This window comes from Onychomys torridus, chromosome 20 (assembly GCF_903995425.1).
Source record: "Onychomys torridus chromosome 20, mOncTor1.1, whole genome shotgun sequence".
NCBI lineage: Eukaryota > Metazoa > Chordata > Mammalia > Rodentia > Cricetidae > Onychomys > Onychomys torridus.
The window spans coordinates 17,905,716-17,927,393 of NC_050462.1; the positions used below are offsets into that span (position 1 = coordinate 17,905,716).

At 36.8% G+C, this 21,678-nt stretch overlaps 1 protein-coding gene across 1 annotated transcript in view; it reads left to right on the plus strand.

The window, feature by feature from the left end:
- Positions 1–20,667, plus strand: part of Epyc (epiphycan) — a 33,079-nt gene extending 12,412 nt beyond the window's left edge. The window contains 5 exon segments of the mRNA XM_036169399.1: positions 9,457–9,631; positions 15,629–15,787; positions 15,905–16,107; positions 17,268–17,363; positions 20,228–20,667. Coding sequence (XP_036025292.1) covers positions 9,457–9,631; positions 15,629–15,787; positions 15,905–16,107; positions 17,268–17,363; positions 20,228–20,398 — 804 coding nt within the window. The 3' untranslated portion in view covers positions 20,399–20,667.
- Positions 20,668–21,678: the final 1,011 nt, after the last annotated feature.

Genomic DNA, 21,678 nt, shown 5'->3' on the forward strand with positions numbered 1-21,678 from the left:
AATGGTTATAATTGGCACAGTATCGCAATATGAGTTTTAGCTGTCAACATTGTTAAAGGCTCAACAGAAGAAAAACAGGTCCTTCTGACCTGAAAGCAGATCATGGAAATGTGAGGAGGGTGCCCACTGCCAAACCTACTTTTCCCTGATCCAGTTTCAAGGTATATAGAAGAAAGCACAGTTTTTACTGTCAAGTGTTCAGAATCACTTCTTTTAAATAATTAATACCGATTACTTTATTATATTTGAGGACCAGGCTCAGGTTTAAAGTAGAATTCCTCAGTGACAAACATATCTGTGTGCCAGGGTGTCAAATTCATCAGAATACATCATTAGCAACACAGGCTGAACAGCTCAGAGTCTTTTCACACCCTAAAATAGAGTTGTTGACATAATAGTTACTGAGTAGTGCCAAAATTTATTTGCTCAACTATGAGATATATTTGGGGAGACAAGTAAATTCAGAGATCCATTTTAATCAATATAATCTTTATTTTGTGTTTTAATAAATCTCTAAATGGCATGCGTTTTCAAATACTTTCTCTAGGAAGTAACAGAAAGGGAATCTATAAGCTAAATAGGATCTGCTGAAGACCAAGGATTACTGGTTAAAAATTGGGTGGCATAGTGGCATTCCAAACTAAATAAGTACACAGTTAAATAGATTTACTTCTGTATGTTTTCCCCTGGCATTGTAGACCAAGTGTGCATCCTTTCAAGGTGGCAGGAGATGTTATGCATTATGAACCCACTTCTGTATCAGGATGCAGTTTGTCACCACATACAATAAATGGAGTCAGATTGCCTAGAAATGAGCTGCAGTTTTGTCATACCAATTGCATGACCTTAGGCAAGTCTTTAAATCCCTCTCAGTCTCAGATTCCAAATATACCTTTTGAAGTTTGGGTAAGACAAACATGTTACTATTTAATGGAGAGCCTAGGGCACAGAGAAAATCTAGTAATTGCAGGTAGTTTTATAATAGGCTCCAAAAAAAAATCTACAGCAGCTTATATTCTGCTGATGTAGATTCTTTCATGGAAAGGATGAATGTTAAGCAATAATAAGTGCTAACCTCCACTGTGCTTAGATTGACATTTCAGGGGCACTGATCAGACCACTTCTGCAGTTGTTGTTTGTTTTTTTCCCCTACTCTTAGCTCTTTGATCTTTGGGGGCTGGCCACCCAACTCCCAAATAAATCACAGAAGGAAGCTTAGTCTTACTTATAAATGTTTGGCCATAGCTTGGCTTGTTTCTAGTCGGTTTTTCTTAACTTAAATCAACCCATCTACCTTTTGTCTCTGGGATTTTTCCTTTATTTACTTACATATATTTTACTTTCACACTTACTCCATGGCTAGCTGTGTGGTTGTGTGGCTGGGTCCTAGTATCCTCCTCTCCTTGTTCTCTTTTCTTCTCATTCTCTAGGATTTCTCTTGCTTCACTATTGGCCATTCAGCTCTTTATTAGACTACCATGTGTTTTTGACTGGCAAAGTAACCCAGCTTCACAGCATTAAAAAAAAATACAACATACAATAATGCAACACATCTTTGCATTATTAAACAAATGTTCCACAGCATAACCAAATGTAACACATATTAAAATAATAGTATACAATACACTTCTTTCTTTTCCTCAAGACTTTCAGTCTAGTAGTCTTATAAACATGCCATTTAAATACACCAGATGAAAGGGAACTGTGTATTTATTATATATATATATATATATATATATATATATATATATATATATCAATGTAAATTTGTATGATTCTACTCACAAAATATGCTAATAAATTATCCATGAATTTTTGTTCATTGAGAATCTGCTAGCTAATATGATGTGATAAAAATATTTTACCTGTGTATTATTCTATCACCTTTTCTGGTCAGTGTCTGAGGTCACTAATATAAATAAATGTAATGAAAGATATCCCAGCAGTGAAGAGTGTATGCTGTTCTTGCAGTAGGGCTGAAAGCTCAGTTCCCAGCACCCACTCAGGAAGCTTACAATCACCTACAACTCCAGCTCCAGAGGCACCTGATGCCTCTGGTTTTCATGGTCAACATCATTCCTATGAAAGTATCCACACAATGACAAACAGAAAAATAGATATAAAGGTTCTATCTGCCCTAAAGAATCAGAAGCTGTAGTTAAGTTTCTAGTAACAATCACTCAAGGTGATTTTGATGACCTTTATCGAAGCTCATATCCCAGCCAAAGCAATTTCCCTCCTCTCCATGGTTAGTGGGATACTATATGGCAATCTCAAGCACCAGCACTTGTTTTAATTTCCTTTACTTTCTGCATATTCAATGAATCGGCATTCCCATTTTTCCATACAAACTCTATATTTATGATCCTTGATATTCATTAAGTGTGTATTCTGTCAGATGAAAGACTCTTGGATAAAATCAAGGAGCTTTCTAATATGGCTCTTAAAGGTAGACACCATATACATTGTTTCTTTTCTTGCAACCTTCCATGGAACTCCAGCAGTGTGACTTCTAGAGAATTTGCCTATGATTCACACTTCTTTTAGTTGTATACTTCTCTGGTTAAGGGATTATCTGAAGTTGTGAAATATTTGAAGTGTGTGTGTGTGTGTGTGTGTGTGTGTGTGTGTGTGTGTGTAAACATGGTGCACACATGCAGAGGTCAGAGGACTTACTTGGCTACCAACCCTCCCTCACCTTCTACTTTGGTGAAGACAGGGTTTCTTTTTCCTTTTTCTGTTGCAGATATGGGCTTAGCTGGCTCATGAGCATCTCCCCACATAAATCCCAAGATTACAGATGGTCCTGATCTCTAGTTTTCATGTGGGTTCTTAGAATTCAAACTCATGCCTCTCATATGGTTAGTAAATGTTTTACTAAGCTATCCCTCTGGCTAGACCTGAATTACTTCTATAGCTTAAAAGTCTCCCAATATTGAAACCACACTCAAAACACTGAAATCAGTGTGTTTGTCAGTGAGTTTCAGGTTCAAAGTGGAGGTACTCTTACTGGTTTTTTTTTCAGGGTCACTTATGTTGTACTCTTAAATTGATTTTATATGTATTTGTGTATGTGATGGTTTTCTCCTTTGATACTATGAATATGAGATAATACATATCCACTTCTCATCTTCCTCCTCAAGCTCCATCTCTATCCTTCCCCTAAACACATCTTCTTCCCAAATGTTTGTCTTCTTTTCTTCATTAGGATAATACATTATATATATTCAGTGATGCCCATCTCTGTAGCCACACCCTCAAGGAAAAATGATTTCCCCCATCCTAGCAGCTAACAACTGCTAATTGCTCCATAGTACGGGGTAGATCACAATCACCTGTGCTGACAAACTCATGTTCTGTGAGTTCAGAAAGCGGATAGCCATATCATGTCCAGAAGACAGCATATCACAATACTCTATCCCATTATCCAGACTTTAATTTCTTTCTTCCTCCTCCTCCACAATGTCTCCTGGGCCTTGATTGAGGGCAGATGATGAATGAACGTGACCCATTTAGGACTTATTCTCATCACCTTGACAAGTTATGTATCTTTCTATTGATTTCTGCTCACAGTAAAATAAACTTCACTGACCTAGGTATAAATATAAATATTTAGAAGGTAATTGGATAGTATGAGCATTTAAGTAAATAAAAATATCAAGTTCTATCCTAACATCCATGACCTCCTAGGGCACAAGTTTTGAAATAGCACTATAATGCCAGTCATGAAATTTCTTCCTGTGGAGCATTCTTCCACAAGAATGCAGTTAGCTGCTTCATAACATATTTGCTACTATTGCACCTGGGGATGCTTTTTTCCTGGCAGGTTGGTGGGTCCTGGGGCATGGTACATCAAGGACTAGTTAAAACAACTGAGATTTTTTTTTCTCCCTCATCAGTCAACATACCACCATTCTGTACTATAAAAACTAGTGAGGAGAAAGAAAGTTTCCAAATTGTCTTGAGATTGAGCTTCTTTTGATGACTGATAACAAAAATGTATGTTGTCTTTGGCAATTGTGTCTTACTATGTAGCTCTAGTGGAAACCAAGGGCATTGGTAGTAGCTTGTGTTGTTTTGGGGAGGGTCTTTCTTGTACCGGTAGCCTGTGCTTTGCTTTGTGATTTTCATTTAATAACCCATGTCTTCTGGGAGTGGTTTTGTCCACTAATGTAGGCTACCTCTATTCAAACTCTTTTTTTTTTTAAATGTTGTATTTAGAAACTAATTGACTAGCTAGTGAATTTTCATTAAACCTTTCTTACATCTTTCATTTGCATGAGCCCACCCACTAACACTTTGCTCTTCAATCCTGTTACCTCAACCCTGTTTAATCCCTTCAGCCCCCAATTCCTTCTCCTATTGACAAGCTGAATTCTATCATGCTTATAATGGCAAACGTGACAGAAGTCAACCAAAAGGTGTTTTATGGTCCCCTTGGCAATAGTGAGTCTTGTTCTACCAAGCTTTGTAACTCATTAAGGGCTGTAGTCAAAAGTTTTCTCAGGTCCCACCCAACCCTGAGGTCCCACAGCCACTTACAAAATAATCACTCAGAGGCTTAATATTAATTACCAATTGTATGGCCTATGGCTGGCTTCTCACTAGCTATCTATTCCAACTTAATTCAGCCCATTTCTATTAATCTATATGTAACCACATGGCTTCATGGCTGACTGGTACTTTCACATCTTGCTTTTCCGGGTGGCAGCTCACAGTGACTTCCTACTCTCCTTTCTTCTCTCTGTATATCTGCTTGGGTTTCCTGCATGCCTCTAAGCTGCCTTGCCATAGGCCAATGTAGCTTTACTTATCAACCAATTAGAGCAACATATATTCACAGTATGTATAAAGATGTCCTATCACATGGGGCTGACTTAGAAGAGTAATTTGTTTGATATTAGAATGGGAAAAATTACCAGGTGGTGGTGATACACACCTTTAATCCTAGCACTTGGGAGGCAGAGCCAGGTGGATCTCTGTGAGTTTGAGGCCAGCCTGGTCTACAAAGCAAGTTCCAGGACAGGCTCCAAAGCTACAGAGAAACCCTGTCTCGAAAAAAATCAAAAAAAGCAGCCAAATTAACCCATTAGAAATAAATAACTAGAATTTAGAAGTTTCCTCATATGGTATTTTCACCCCTCTGCTGCTCCAACTTCACAAGATTACTGGTGTTAGCACTCACTAAACTTTTTAACTTGTCCCCCTGACATGCTTACTTGGTGAATTTGGGAAATAAAGAGAAATGAAGCTTGAAGTGAATCTGATATGAAATAAAGGTATGTTTTCCTTTGCCAAACTGCCCTACTAACATTATTTGAAGACTTTCAATATGAACTAGATGATGCACCCTGGAGAGGATACCAGAAACTGAGGAAGTTTCCAGAGCCTGAGGAGCTAAGGTGAACAGAGTATAGACTAAATGTGTATAAAACTCAAGGAGAGATCCTTCTAACAATGAAAGACATAATATTGCAGTTTTCATCCCCAATAAAAGGAAACAAAATAAACATATGAACTAAAGTGGAAAATCTCACAGTCCTTCAAAAGACAAAGATTAGAGTCTTCAAAACAACTTCGAATTTTTTTGCATTATTTTTACTTAAATATTCGACTGAGTACAAGACATTAGGTAAATTTTACAGTTACACATTTATGAAAAGTAAACATACATTGAGGCAAGATGAAAAACTACTAAAATATTAGCATGTCTGAATTACTAATCACATCGTACCCTGGCAAGTTATTATTATTTTTTTCTTTTTTTAAATTATATTTGTGTTTTAATTCCACATATCAGACATGGGCTCCCCCGTCCTCCCCCCTTCTGCCCCTGCCCCCACTCTCCCCCCAGCCCCTCCACCTCCATTCCCATCTCCTCCAGGGCCAAGACTCCCCTGAGGATTCATTTGAACCTGGTGGATTCAGTACAGGCAGGTCCAGTCCCCTCCTTCCAGGCTGAGCAAAGTGTCCCTGTGTAAGCCCAAGGTTCCAAACAGCCAGCTCATGCACTAAGGACAGGTCCATGTCCTACTGCCTGGGTGCCTCCCAACCAGTTCAAGCTATTCAATTGTCTCATTTATCCAGAGGGCCTGATCCAGCTGGGGGCTCCACAGCCTTTGGTTCATAATTCATGTGTTTCCATATTATTATTTTTTTTAACTTTTGTATTACCTTTTAAGTTGCTATACAAAGTCAATAGATTTTATTTTGGCATTTTCAAGTCTATTTTATTCTTCAGTGTGCTCTTTTCCACTGTCATATGTACTTTCGTCATATTGCTGCCCATGACCTTGTCCCAAACAAACAAAACATGAATTTGGTCAAAATAATTTTGACAAAATACTACTGTCACTTAAAATAGAACAACATATTTTCATAAGGAGATTCTTTTATGTATAAGAATAATACTGCCAATGATAATAAATGCAAACATTAAATATTTTTCAGGATTATTAGTATCAATATTAATATTTTAGTAAAAATCTCAGTAATGTTTGATATAAAAATGCATTTATTTTCGTTGAGATGCTTTCTTCAAGTAGCAGACACTTGGTCTTGCTCGCATCACATCGTGTCAGGTCCTGTGCCCTGAGAGGGGACTGATGTGCTGGGATGACTACCTGGAATCCCAGCTCTGCAGGATACAAACGCTGACCAGCCCTGAAGTTATCAATTCTTATTTGGAAATCACCTCTCCTTGGTATCATTTGCTGAGTTCTCCAAACCCATGAAACTGTCTCCAATCGGTGTCATTTCTTGTATCTACTCTTATAGAAATAGAATATACTCCTTAATATAGTCTACCATGAAAAATACTATAGTTCATGGTTATGTAAGCAAAGTGCCAGGAATGCACAAGTTAATGCCAAAATTTAAAAAACAAAACAAAACATAAAGTTAATGTTTGTTTTGCTGCCTGGCACTGGGTTAATGTTAATTTCTTCAAGTGTAGTGATTATTTTTTTAATGCTTATAAAGCTCAGAGAGGTATAATACCCAGATTAAAAAGTTAAGTCATAGGAAGCAAATCAGAGTAAAAGCAAAAGATAAAGGAAGAAAAGAATAGAGAAAAAATCTGCAATAATCGATGAATATTTACATAAGAGACTCAATTGTGCTTTCCTTTGAGTAATACCAATGATAGCTGAAGGATATTTGGGGCTGGGGGTTGTGTTTATAACCCATAATTAGGTTTCTTAAACATAAGTATAAAGTCTATCATTCTGACACAGTTCCCTGACTGCATTATTTTTGAGAAGAAATTGCTTCTAACTTCATATTGCAGTTTAAAGACTGTTAAAAGAGGGGGAAAGACGGAAGCCAAACAACTTCTATTTAATAGTCAGAATAAATGTGTCTACCAGGCAGAAGACTCTCCAGGCACAGTATAATGGGGTTATAGTTCTGTAATTTTGCTGAAATGAAAATGCATTCCCTTTCCTTGGTTTAGAGGTTGTTCTTTTTATTTGCAAGCAAGCATGAACAAAACAATTTCTGATGTACACCAAAAGCCATTTGGCCTCGTTATATCAGATGACAAACGAGACCTTACAGCTTCACATCAAATCAGTGGAAAAACAATTATCTGAAAAAAAAAAAAGTGGGACAGGGGACGTGCAAACATTTTCCTACAAAGTTAAAGATTCAAGGCTATGCGTCTGGAATGTTTTCCTCCCTTTAGGCAACTCCTCCATTCTGTGAAACATCTGTCTCCATTTCCGCCCTTCCTGGAGCCTACTTTTAGTTTCTGGAAAGCTATTCTTCTGAAGCTGCCTCACTATGACCACACTGATGGAAACCATGTGTCTCTCTGTAGATGCACCCCAGCTTCGCAGCTGGAGATTTCTGGCCAAGCTTTACTGAATCTTTCTGGAAGGCTCCTACATGATCAAGCCATTTGCTTTTAGATTTCATGTTTTGAATTCTTGAAAATAGGCATTGCCACCTTCTCTGATTCTTTGCAGAAAATCCTTAAGGTTATCTGTAGATATGAATTAAAACCATCTTGTACAAGAATTTTTTGAAGAATAATATCCATAAACCTTATGGGTTGCTTATTATGCTGAATCCTAGAATACAAAGATAAAGGCTTAATGCAGTGTTTACTACTTAATAGGCCCTGGTAAGAAATTAATTAATCAATGAGCAGAAATCTAAGCTAGAAAGGGGCTAAAATAGAGAGCCTATGAAATTGTTCCTTTAAAAAATATTACTTTAATTAGTAATGAAATGTATACAGATCTATCAAAAGTGGCATGAAAAATAAGTGTATCTTTAAAAAAATTACATGATTGTATAAAACAAGCAGTAAATATCCAGCCTAATTACATTCCTGTTTTAAAAATGTTAAGTAGTTGTTACACCATGCAGGTAATAAATAACTTAGAAGTAATTTGTGGGATTTTGCCTTTTTAATGAGTGAAAATAAAGGCAGATGGGTTTATAGTGATGTGATCAATCAAGAATGTAAGATTTCTGGGGACATCAAGATAATAACAGACAACAGAACCAGGACATTGCTGCTCTAAATGTCTTAAGCAAATTTCCATCTGGAGCTTACAAGGTTATCGAGAAGAACACACTTACCAAGAAACAGAAAGGAATAAACACTAGTGTAGATGAAAGGTACTGGAAATGAGGGTGCCTCTAAATATTTTTAGAAGCAACAACTTGTAACAAAAAGGATGTTAGGTGAAAAGATACTGAAATTTGAAAAAAAAAGTATTTTGAAAAATGTATATATATATTTTTTTACCATTTGTAAATGCCCCATTGCCACATCTCTCAAAAATGTCAGTTACAACATTATCAGATACTGTTGCTGTATCCATGTGGAAATACTTGTAGGAAATGATATCCCATATTTTAAATTATATACTTTTCATGCCTCTGTAGATTTTGCCTCAGTAGGAAGGGTAATTTTCACTAAAAGGCCATTATGAATAATGTACAATAATAGCAAGAAGATTTGAATTTCAGAAATTAAAAACCTTAAGGAAGAGTATTCCTTACAGTATTCTCAGTATTCCAACAGCTATTCAAAGGAAGAGAGTGAACTGGGCTCAAGAGTGAAGGGGACTTTTGAATTTTGTTTTGCACACTCCTAGATTAAAGTGAATTGTTCTTAACAACAATGTGTTCTCACAAAGCTATGTATCATTAGGAAACACTAAGTGAGCGACTTTTAAACCTATCAAATGAAGAAATAAATGACGCTAAAAAAAATAGAAAAAAAAGGCATTCAAACCAACCCCCAAGATGTGAGAAACAAACTTAATTGAAAACAATAACAGTATTTCTGAGAGACTTGCTGCCTCAAGCTGGTGGGCGAGGCACACTATGTTGAACATAAGAACATGAGTGACATCTTGTGGCACAAATGGGCATGTTTTAAATTTGTACCATGGACATAGAGGGTGATTGAGGTTGCTGTGAAATTCTGCTTGCTTTCAGGGTGAAAAAGTGACAGAGAGGCTTTCTGGGAATAGAGAACTCCTCACCCCAGGCCCACAGCTAGGGGACACTCAGGACGATGACAAGGATGAAGAATCCACTCCCCGGCTGATAGACGGCTCTTCCCCACAGGAGCCAGAATTCCCAGGGCTTCTGGGACCACACACCAATGAAGGTCAGATAAGTTGAAACTGAATTATAACTGAATACACTTTGCCATCTCTCAAAAATGTCAAGCTTCATCCCACTCCACAAAGAGTCTGTCTTGCCCATGCCTAAAGAAGCTTCTTATTACAGCGGGTCGTGAAAATACAGACTCATTCTTGTTCAAACTCCTTAATATAAGCAACTGTGAGTTGAAACAGCTACAGGAATGTCCACTACAACCAAGGGCTCGGGAAATATCTTGGAAGAGGAGGCTCAAAGAATATAGGTTCTGAAGGATGAGGGGGATGCTACGAAATGCTGCCCTGTGGACATGATTTAGCTGTTGCACACAAAAACTCACAGCAGTAGTTACCTACACAAGATCAAGACAGTTAAAAGTTCCAGTATGGATGAGAGAAGTTCTCCAAAGACTCTTCCTATCCTAGTGGGAGAGTAATTGGGTTCCCAATGCAGTAATGAATAAACTCAACAACCATGTGCATGTGGGCAGCATTAACTGAACTCAGTGGGTCAAAATAAACAAAAATAAATAAGATCATATGAAGTTAGGAGGGATATGAGATGGAGGACACTGAGGGGATTTGGAGAGAGTGAAGGTGTACATGACCAAGATATATGGTGTAAATATGTGAAACCTTCAAAGAAGAAAGAAAACTACAATTAGAATGATTTGCCAATTTTCAACTCCACTCCAAAAGAAACATGAGTAATTCAAAGAAAACAATTCTAGAATGTTGCAATACATTTTGGAGCATGGAGTTATAATGCATTTTGTTGTCAGATATACAATAGCTTTTTAAATGCATCTTTGGCCTGTTGGAAGTGATCAAATAATCAGACTTAGGATGAAAATATTTGCCTGGCTTAATTACTTGAAATCTTTTCGTGGCATGCATTTCCAGAACACAACATTCAATGAGCTCATAAAAACTCTTCCTCTGAGATCAAGGCAGCAAAGTTCAAAGTCATAAGACATAATGATGTTGATTAGAATAAGGATAGCATGTGCTAATTGGGCATCTGCTGTCTGTGGACGGTAGCAACAGCACACTGTATCCTTCCTTTACCTCTTATGATCTCTCTAGGGTGTTACTAATACATTTTTTTTTCTTGTCACTAAGAAAGACATAATTAGAAAGGGTAGTGATTTCAGGCTGCAAGTCAACTTGTTAGGATTCTAGACTACTTTTAGGAAAAATGGTTCTCCCCACCTCTCAGTCTGAGAAAGTAGATCTCTACAATTTACATATCCTACATAGCTACTTCTTTATATATCAGTTTCCTTTCTACATTCCCTTATGCTCTGGCCATTCAATTCCCTGTTTAAATTTTCAGTTATTAAAATTGAGTTCTACAGTAAAGTTGCAGCCTTTCTATCCCATCATTGACAGTGATATGTCAACTCCTGGCAAAATCACAAACCCCTAGAGTAGGAATGGTCACCTCCTTTATAAATAAGAAAACTAAAATGCTAGCATGCAATAAATTTGTGCAGAATTATCAAAGTGAACTAGTGATCATGAAATGCAGACATGGACACAAAATCTCAAGCCATTTTCTTTAAGGAATATATCACATTCTTTCCACATTTTCATGTAATAGAATGTCACAAACAGAGCCACGAAGATACACATATAAGGAAGTGGTGTAAATTCCACAAAGAAAGCGCCCACATAGGAAAACTAAATGTGTCTAGAGCAGTTAGAAGAGTTTGGAAATTTCAATCTTTCAAAAGCTGGCCACATGGGGTAACAGCTGAACCTTGGGCTTTTAAAAGATATTTTTAGATTATAATTGCACCATTTCCCCCTTCTGTTTTATCCCTACAAATCTACCCAAGCCCCCATTGCTTTCTCTCAAATTCATGCTTTCAGTTGGTCCAGGGACAATACAGACACATACTACACAACCTCTAATTTATTTACTATTTAAAGAATTACATACATGATTACTACATTTACATCATCTTTACAACTGACTCTCTTCTCTCCAAGTACTCCTTTTGTTTTCTCCAAATCCCTCTCAATTTGGTGACCTTTTTCTTTTATTATTATTATCGGTTAACACAATCATGCACACGTGTGTGCGCATGTGCACACGCATACACACACACACACACACACACACACACACACACACACACACACACACACCACTATACGAGTTTCCTTATACATAGTGTCCTGAGTCCATTTAGTCTTGCTCCTATACCCAAGTGTGTTGGGGCTGACCACATATGACTGGATAACTTGCCTGGGAGCTTGTCCCTGAGTAAAATTGTTTTCCCCTCTTTCAGTAGCCACAGGCTACATTTAGTTCTTATTCTAGGGGTGAGAGCTTGTGAAATTTCCTACATCCATGTTGGCAAGTCTACTAGTGTTCTTATTATGCAAGACTTGTGTGGACAGCCATTTTTTTTATATATTTCATAGCTATATCTTCCCTGCCTGCTCTAAAAGACACTAATAGCAAGCATCCTAATCATCTGGTTCTTACAATCTTTCTACACCCTCTTGCATAATTTCCCTTAAGACTTAGCTGTAGGAGGTGCATTGTAGATGCATCAGTTGTAGCTGGGTACCTCATAGTCTATGAATTTTGACCACTTATGGATCTCTGTAAATTTCTCCATCTGTTGTAAAGAGAAACTTTGATGACCAAAAATTGCTCTTTTTTATTGTTATTTTTTTTTATTCATTTTACATACCACTCACAGATCTCCCTCTTCCCTCTTCCCACCCCTCCAGCCTTCCCCCTACAACCCACCATCCATTCCCTCCTACAAGAAGGTAAGGCCTCCCATAGGGAGTCAGCAGAGTCTGGTACATTCAGTAGAGGCAGGTCCAAGTCCCTCTTCTTGCCGGAAGGCTGTGCAAGGTGTCCCAACATAGGTAGTGGGCTCCAGAAAGCCAGCTCATGCACCAGCGATGTATCCTGATCCTACTGCCAGGAGGTCTCTTAAGCAGATCAAGCTACACAACTGTACTCCTATCTGTGGACATAAGCATAAGTATTTAGAATGTATTTAGAAAGTTAGAAATTATATCGGTTTAGGAAAATAGTTTTAGCATGTTTTCCTCCAGAGTCTATGACCTCCCACGTCATGAAGAGTTGGCTAGGTTTACAATACCAGGCTTGGACACAGGCCCAGGGCCTCTCTTACCCATTCCATGCCCATATTACCAAGCCTAGCCCTGTTAGCATAGCTTGGGCACAATCCTTTTAAAAGCTTTCAAATTTGGGTTCAGTAATTTCTGAGTATCAACAAATTGATATTTTCCTTACTTTCATAGCTGAGTAAACTGAGGATATATATAATGAAGTTAAAACTTTAGTTACATTTTAATTTCCCAGAAAAGAAGCAAACATGTATGAATGTTTAACAGCTTGGAAAATTTTAAAATTCAAAACTTTTTTTAATCAAATTAATCCGATCCAAATGGTCAGAATCACTGAGCAGTGAAAAAAATCACAATCCATATGAACATGTATAAATCATTCTATGCAATTAATGCTAAAATATAAGACAACACTGTAAAAATCGAACACCCTAATTTAAGACTTATTAGTGGAAGTAATGAAATTTCAATGACTGGAGGATATCACAAACATTAAATAGTTTGCAGATCCTCCTTCAAGAATTCTGTTTACTTTTCTTGGCTAAATATTTTTTTTATTCTAAAGTTCTCACTGTGTTGTGTAATACACCTATTTAAAGAAAACAATAAGTTATTAATGGATACATTATCAGTTCTTATTCAGAAATGACAAAAGGACTCCCTTAACTAAGGTGAACAAATATTCCTCTTGGTCTAAGTATGAGTATTCCAGGAAAGTTCCAGGCAAACTGAGACAAACTGGTGCCTGAACAATGCTATGTTATATATATATTTTTAATTTTCTCCCTTCCCTCTCCTAGTCTAGAATATAAGTTGCTTCTTTCACCTCACAGCCTTTCACCTGTCCCAAAGCTACTTCCTTTCCTCCATTCACCTCATCCCTCACTGCTCTCATCCACAACTATCTTTTACCCCTCAGCTCGTCAATGTCTTACTTCACAGAGAAAATGCACTCTTCAGCCATGGCAGATCCACCCTCGGCCTATATTAACAATCGCCCCTCCATCCATTTATTCCTCGTATATTTGAGAGACTGTATGTCTTCCCACTTGTGGGGTATTGAGCAAGGTCCAATCCCTACTACTTCCGCTATGGAGTTCAAACTTGCAATCCCTCTCACTGTGATCACCTACTGTGATGGTTGATTTAATTGTCAACTTGAAATAAACTGGATCATCTGCAAAGGCAGTCTCAACTCGGGATTGTCTATATTAGATGGGCCCTTGAATGTATCTGTGGAGATTGTCTTGATTACCCTAAATAAAGATAGAAGATCCAGCATTAAAGTGGCTGACACCACTGCTCAGTTCAGGACCCTGACTTGTATTACAGGAGTAGAAAAGGCTGCTTGAGGACCCAGCATGCATGTTTTTATTTCTTTCTGCTCTTGGCTGTGGATGTGATGTGACAAGCTGCTCCAAGAGCCCGCTGCTGTAACTTCCCTGTGGTGATAAAGTGTAACCTAGAACTGTAAAATGACATAAACCCATGGTACATTAATTCATTTGGGGGTGGGCTGCCAATTTGTTTTAACACAGTAGCAGAAATGAAGCTAGAACACATTGCTTTACCAAAGCACAAATACATCTTAGTTATTGCCGTTTTGTCCAGTAAACACCTCTAGAACATTGTCTTGTTTTTCTTGCCTCCAATTTCTTTACAGACTTTACAAAGTCCGTATATGCCTGCCATACCAAGTTCAAGAACACTTCCATGGCTTATTTACCCAACAAACTACGCTAATTAAATATCCTTTGCTTTCAAACTCTCCCTCCACTTGGTGTCCACCAATACGGCCCTATGCCCCATTTTTATACTTTCTTTCTGTTCATTTCTGTCTCCTTTGAAGCTTATCATTCTCCAGGTAAATAGTAATCATGTCGTGAAATAGAGACTCTCTTTCCCTGCCTCCCCCAGTCTCAGCCCCCTCTGTCTTTGCTGCCATATTACCATAGCCAAGCAACCACAATGTATCATGCACAACATGTCTCTTCTCTGCAGTTCGTATCCTCTCATCCCCATGGTACACTTTCAATCTGATCACCTGCTCAGACAGAGTGAGTTGTTAATGAGGAAGAATGCACAATTACTCTGTCCATCTATAAATGAGGGAAGACCTCCTGCAGCACAATACAAAAGTGCTCTCACCTCGAGTATGGTTGGCCTCCTCCGAGTTGAGCCCCTAGGACTGTCTTTGAGTCTTAGAGAAAGGTCTTTGGCAAATGTAGCTTTCTTGTCCTGATGTATTCTTCTTTGTTTTTCTCACCTATGTTTCAACTCCTTTATATGTATATAACAGGTTGACATTTGCTGCGTCAGAGATTCCCTTTCGTGATTCTCTAAGCCAAATGATTCTACATTTATGTTCATATCAGACTTCAAGATATCAATTTCTGTGGTTAGCATTCATAATATAAAAAAGTAGGGCTGTATGTCTTTTTTTATCAGTGTTTCAGTAGCCACCATCATATCACATATATGAAATACATATTTATTGAATGAATAAATATTGGTTTGTATGATCTTCTCTTGAAACACATTTTATTGAAATATTTAGATACTGAGTCATATATGTAATGAACACATGGTGATTTAACTTTATAAAAAATATAAACCCAATGTTTATGTTTTAAAAACAAAATTCCTTCTAGGTACAAAAGTCATAGCTATAACATATCCATTAAAATAGGATTTACAAGCAATGTTGTAGATGATTTAACTTATGGATTTGACTTTAATGTACCATTTGCCAAAAATGCTTTGAGAAAATGTGAAATATATTAGGAAGTTCTGAGTGATATTTTAATCTTTACAACTAAATAATCAGAACTACATTGTCCTTAAAATTCTTTTTTGACATGTAATTATTTACCTATACATTTCAGACTTTCCAACCTGCCTTCTGTGCACTTGTATAAGCACCACTGTATACTGTGATGACCATGAACTTGATGCTATTCCTCCACTCCCTAAGAAGACTACGTATTTCTATTCGCGCTTTAACAGAATCAAAAAGATCAACAAAAATGACTTTGCAGGCCTAAGTATGGATATTTTATTACAGATCTACTGCAAATTTGTGATTTGTGGTTTGTGTTTTATTTGCGTAAACCACACTGAAGAATGTTTAGCTACTGACATCACTTTTTTTTTTCTTCTAGGTGATTTAAAAAGGATTGATCTGACATCAAATTTAATATCGGAGATTGATGAAGATGCATTCCGAAAGCTGCCTTGTCTCCAGGAGCTTGTCCTAAGGGACAATAAAATAAAGCAGCTTCCAGAACTGCCAACCACTCTGACGTTTATTGATATCAGCAACAATCGACTTGGAAGGAAAGGGATTAAGCAAGAAGCATTTAAAGTAAGTTTTAGCTGTCACATGATAGCCCCGTCCTCCCCTTCCACATCTGTCATGGACTAGCCATTTCATGCCCCCAAAAGGATTTCATGGAATAGTACCAGTAAGTTCTAAAATAAACTTCCCTGCATTACCTATGGAGACTTTGAAAATAGGATAGATTCCGGTTAATTCTGAGAGTGGTCAAGCACCAAAAGTGGAAAGTGGGGCTCCAATTAGAAGTGAGGGGTAATTGGACACATGCCTGCTTCTAAAAGCTCCTGGAGGAGGCTCGCACCAGAAAATTGAGGTTTCTTTAGAACTCCACCTAGAGGCAGATAAAATGTTATTAGGTGATGGGCAGGGAGCAGGAGTGCTCTGAAGACACAAGGCCATAAAGAGTCTAGATTGAGTTATCCTTTGCGAATTTGTTTTGTAAGTGAAGAGAAGAAGTTTGAATTTGGAGGTCCTGCTTAGAACAATGCTGCAGTTCAAGAACAATCAACTGGCTGTCTTACACACTCCCCATCCCATTCAAAATTCTCCTCTAGATATGGGTTGAATGATGAGTTTTTACTTGGTTTTTGAAGGCAAAGGTATTATACTCAGGGAGATGGTGTTGGTTGGTGTGAACTTGTTCTTAACTTTCTCCATTAATTATGCTGCCAATGGTAGGTAAGGAGGTTAGGGAATCACATGGTAAACTGGCAAGGGTTGAGATTAGAGGACATGGGTGGAGATGCGTCATTGTTTTACTGTGCTGTTTGCTTAGCATAGACCTGTTATTGTCTAAATGTTTTCTGTCTTGTCAAGCTACCATTTTTTCTTATTTTCCTTACTAAGCAACCAGTCTTTGGCTAAAAAGATTTTTTTTATCTCTCCAAACCTATAAAATAAAGAAAGCTGTTGCTATGTATGAAATCTTAAGGATCTAATTTCAAACAGTATTCCATGGAAAAGAGATGCCTTGTGTAAACTGAGAAAGTATATTGAACATAAGTGTTTTCTAAGAGACTGAAAACCATTTTAATTTTCATAAAGAAGTATGTTTGTAGTCAAATTTTCCAAAAGTGAATTGTAATGTTTAGTGAATTTAGAGAACAGGGTCCCCACAGGGACATGCTAATTTACAAATCACTGCATGGAGAAGAAACTTAGTAAGCCTTCCATATGGGTGTTTACAGGACATGTATGACCTTCACCATCTCTATATCACGGATAACAGCTTGGACCACATTCCTCTGCCACTTCCAGAAAGTCTTCGGGCTCTTCACCTTCAGGTAGGTTTCTCATGATAAGATAAGCCCGAAAACTCCAGTGAGAACAAACACAAACAGAGCCAACACTAACACACCTATCCACCATGAAACATTGACATGTGCATTGCTTTTTTCTGCTCCTGTCTCTCCACACATTTATTCTACCAGCTAATAAAGTGTTTGCACCATCATGGTGCGATGTATTCTGCTAAATGGCTGGTAACCTCAGTCATTACCTTTATTATTTTAGAAATAAAACCTAGATAACAGAGATTTTTCTTTGCATCAAAAGCTTCACTTGGAGGGAAAAAATGCATAAGGATCACAAAGGGAAGATAAAAATCTAGCTTGATATCTAGTTTTCAGAAAAACCTGTCAATTTTATTTTTTGTATATATCAAATTTTACATTGAATTAAGTACAGTCCAAAGGCATCCACATGTCCTGAAGAAATGACAGTTTTCCAGTTCTTCAGTTAAAGAAACAGCAGGTTTTTTTTCTCTATCTTCTTCTCTTTTTTAAAACCAACACACACATTTGGAAGTTTGCAATGTTTCTGCTCCCATTAAGCAACATTTTATTTTTAGAGGATTAAGTGAAAACACATTTTTAAAAGTGCTGTGATCTAATAGTTTCTAAATATATATTTCACTGTCGTCCATATGAACACAATGTGTTCAATGAAACATTTTTAGTTGTTGAAACAATGGGAGATAATTTGCTTCATACATTCATGCAAGTAATTTGCTTTATAGCTATATTCAACTTTCTCTAGTATTTTCTAATTTTTGGTGGGATAAACAAATAGGAAAAAATATCCATTATTTTCTGAAATACAACCTGTTATAAAAAGGGATTTACTTTGCATGTGGTAGTCTTTGGTTCCAATGATTTTCTCTGTACATCATATTAACATTTACTTCTGCATTTTTCTAATTCCTAGTAATGTTTACATTTCCATACTTTTGTTGTACTTCTGTAAATATTGGAGATATGGATAGTGGTTTCCTGAATTTTTCTGCTCATATTCATTTCCTTAATACATCATAATCTTTTACAAACTACTCCAAATAATAGAAAAGAAGAATGCATCCTGACTCACCATTCAAACATTAATTTTATCCAAATAAAAAAATTAGACTTAAGTAAAGCTATCAACAGAAGAGAAAACTTCAAATCAATGCATGTTATGAACATAATCTAACATGTAAAAGTAATGACATACCATTAGCAAGTAGCATTTATTTCAAGGATAAAAGAATAGTTTAACCATTATCAGTTAAATGATATAAATATGCTATAGCAACAGAATAAAACTTCAGACTGACCTTGAACTTGCCAGAGAACCTCTTGCTTTTGCCTCCTCAGTGTACAAATTTTAAGTGCACACTATCACGACAAACAAAACTATTCTCTTTTAAAATGTCACACACCTTAAATACATAGAATACATTTAACAAAACAATGATAAACATTGTGCAATCACAACCGCAACACAAATGAACAAGAAGGTCTAGGTAAAGTCCTAGTACCCTAATACCACAGAACAGAAGTCTGGTTTAGTAAGATGCACACACTTCTCAGATTCATTTACAAGTTTTGCATGTAGCAATTTATAATGAACTAAGCCCGTTGCATAGCATAGGGGCTCAATAGTGTAAGATCAACACATTGCTATATTATTCCATATTATTATAAGACTCATAATCCATAATGTAATATTCCATGATATTATAGAATCAACTGAATCTCTGCACATTGGCAATAAACAAGTCTACAATGAGCTAATATTCGTACCTACAACTACTTGTCAGATTTCAAGGAAATGTGTATTCTGCCACTCAGGGTGTAAAACATTGTAGCTACTTGGAAAATATGTGAAGATTTCCTCCAAATGCAAAAAAAATATAGTTACAACTCAAAGATTTGGTATCTGTTTAAGTGCTAAAGAGAAAGGAAATACATATCTCCATATGAAACTTGCATACAAATATTCATGAGAACTGTTTTCATGAAAGCCAAAAAGGCATGGTTGTATTGGGTAAAAGAATTCACTTTTTCATTAACAGGTAAGTGGATAAATGAGAATATATACATTTAATGCAATGCTCTCAGGTAGTAGAAAATAAGAAACACCACCATATACTATGACTTACATCAATTTTAGGATATGATGCTAAGTGAACTTACGCTCATTGCCTCTTAAGCTATTTTGAAATGGCCACCTCCTCTTTCTCCTAATATTCAATATTTCTGGAAATATGCATTTCTTTCAGAAGATAGCACTTCATAATTATACATATGTAAAATGCTCAGAACAGAGAAATCCATGAAAACAGAATGTACGTCAGTAGCTGCACAGGACTGGGGTGTGGCGGGGAGGGGGAGGAGGTGGGGGGGGGGGGGAGGAAAAATGTATTTCCCCAACATCTGCTTCCTTAGTCTCTCACTTCCTTCAGGCATGTTGAGTTGAATGTTAATTGTGCAGAGGCATCTCCATGCAGATGCTCAGGACTTTGTGCTTTCTTTTTCTCTTCCCTGGATATTCTTCCCTTGGCTCTTCCCATGCCCATGTCTCCTTGCTACCACATTGTCTTCAAAGTTTTCATCATTTTTAGAATCAGTTCTTTCCTTCAATAATCTTCCTCACCTACTTATATTCTCCATATGTTCCATCTGGTAAGAACATATCTGTCTTGTTAATGAATTTTTCCCTGCGGCACAAACAATTCTTGGTGTATAATAATCAAATACTGAATAGTCTTGACTGACAGAACACATACAAGAGTTAGAAGAGGTGACTCAAAATGGACTGCAGTCTATTCAAAACCTTAGGTGTGTTAAGTCTTGTCTTTTCACTTTTTTGTTTTTGTTTTTGTTTTTAGAATAACAACATACTGGAAATGCATGAGGATACTTTCTGTAATGTTAAAAATTTAACCTATGTCCGTAAGGCGTTAGAGGATATTCGACTGGATGGAAACCCTATCAACCTCAGCAAAACTCCTCAAGCATACATGTGTCTACCTCGTTTGCCCATTGGAAGTTTTATCTAATGTTAGAATGTTAGGCAAACGTCACAATTGTGATGCTTTTTGTAGCCAAGTGACTCATAGCTCTCTTCAGAAACAAACTCAGTATATTTCAGGTGCATTGAAGAATGTGGCATCATTATATAAAGCAATAAGCTAAGGGTGTTACGATAAAATAAGGATTTAATAAGTTAACTAAACATGAGGTAGGTATAAGTTTATAAAATATGTAGACAGTAAATGAAATGACAACATATTTCAGCTATTCTTACAAATTACATGAAATTTGAAAACTTTAGGGGTTCACATCAAATTAAATATGTAAGAAAGAAAACATTTCAAATGAAAACTTTAGATATGTTGATAAGATGTACACATTTTAATTGAACTTTTCTAGTCTTTATTTTCACTGGTGTATGCTTCCCATCTAGTTCATTTAAGAAGCAAAGGAAATTAAATGTGTTTGAAAAATACATGGTCTTGTGAGAAAGTGTTCCTTATAATCATGGTATACAGTTTCCTAATGACATCTGTCATTTTTAAGACCCATCAACTCATTCTATACCCTTGATTATCCAAGTAACTACCTGTATTTCTCTAGCTTTGAAAATAATATATGGGATATGCAACATATTGAAGCTGCTGTGGTAACAACGCTAAGCAAGAGCAGAAAAAAGCCTTATAAGGAGAGTTGATTATTTTTAAAATCTTTGAAAATTAATCATAATGTAAATACATGGTTAAAAACTGAAATAATGGAAAAGATTTGCTTTAGGAGCAAGACCCCAAGCTCCAATCACTGATCTTATATAACTCTATAAAAATTTCTCCCAGAAAAAAATAAAAATAATTCCTCCTTTTATAGAAATATCTGCTGCAAATGTGATATATGTGTGTGTGTGTGTGTGTGTGTGTGTGTGTGTGTGTGTGCAGTACTGTTACATGTTCATGTACACATGAAAATTCATTTTAGGGGGCTTTTTTGTTTTTGTTTTTGTTTTTGTTTTTGTTTTTGTTTTTTGAGACAGGGTTTCTCTGTGTAGCTTTGCACCTTTCCTGGATCTCGCTCTGTAGACCAGGCTGGCCTCAAACTCACAAAGATCTGCCTGGCTCTGTCTCCTGAGTGCTGGGATTACAAGCGTGTGCCACCACTGCCCAGCATGAGCTGGAGAGATGGCTCTGCCATTGAAGGCTAGGCTCACAACCAAAAATATGAACATTCATTTTTAAGTGCAAAAAATACTAAGTATTCAGAACATTGCTTATATAATTTCAAAATAGTCTCTGGGGCCATTTCCATATGA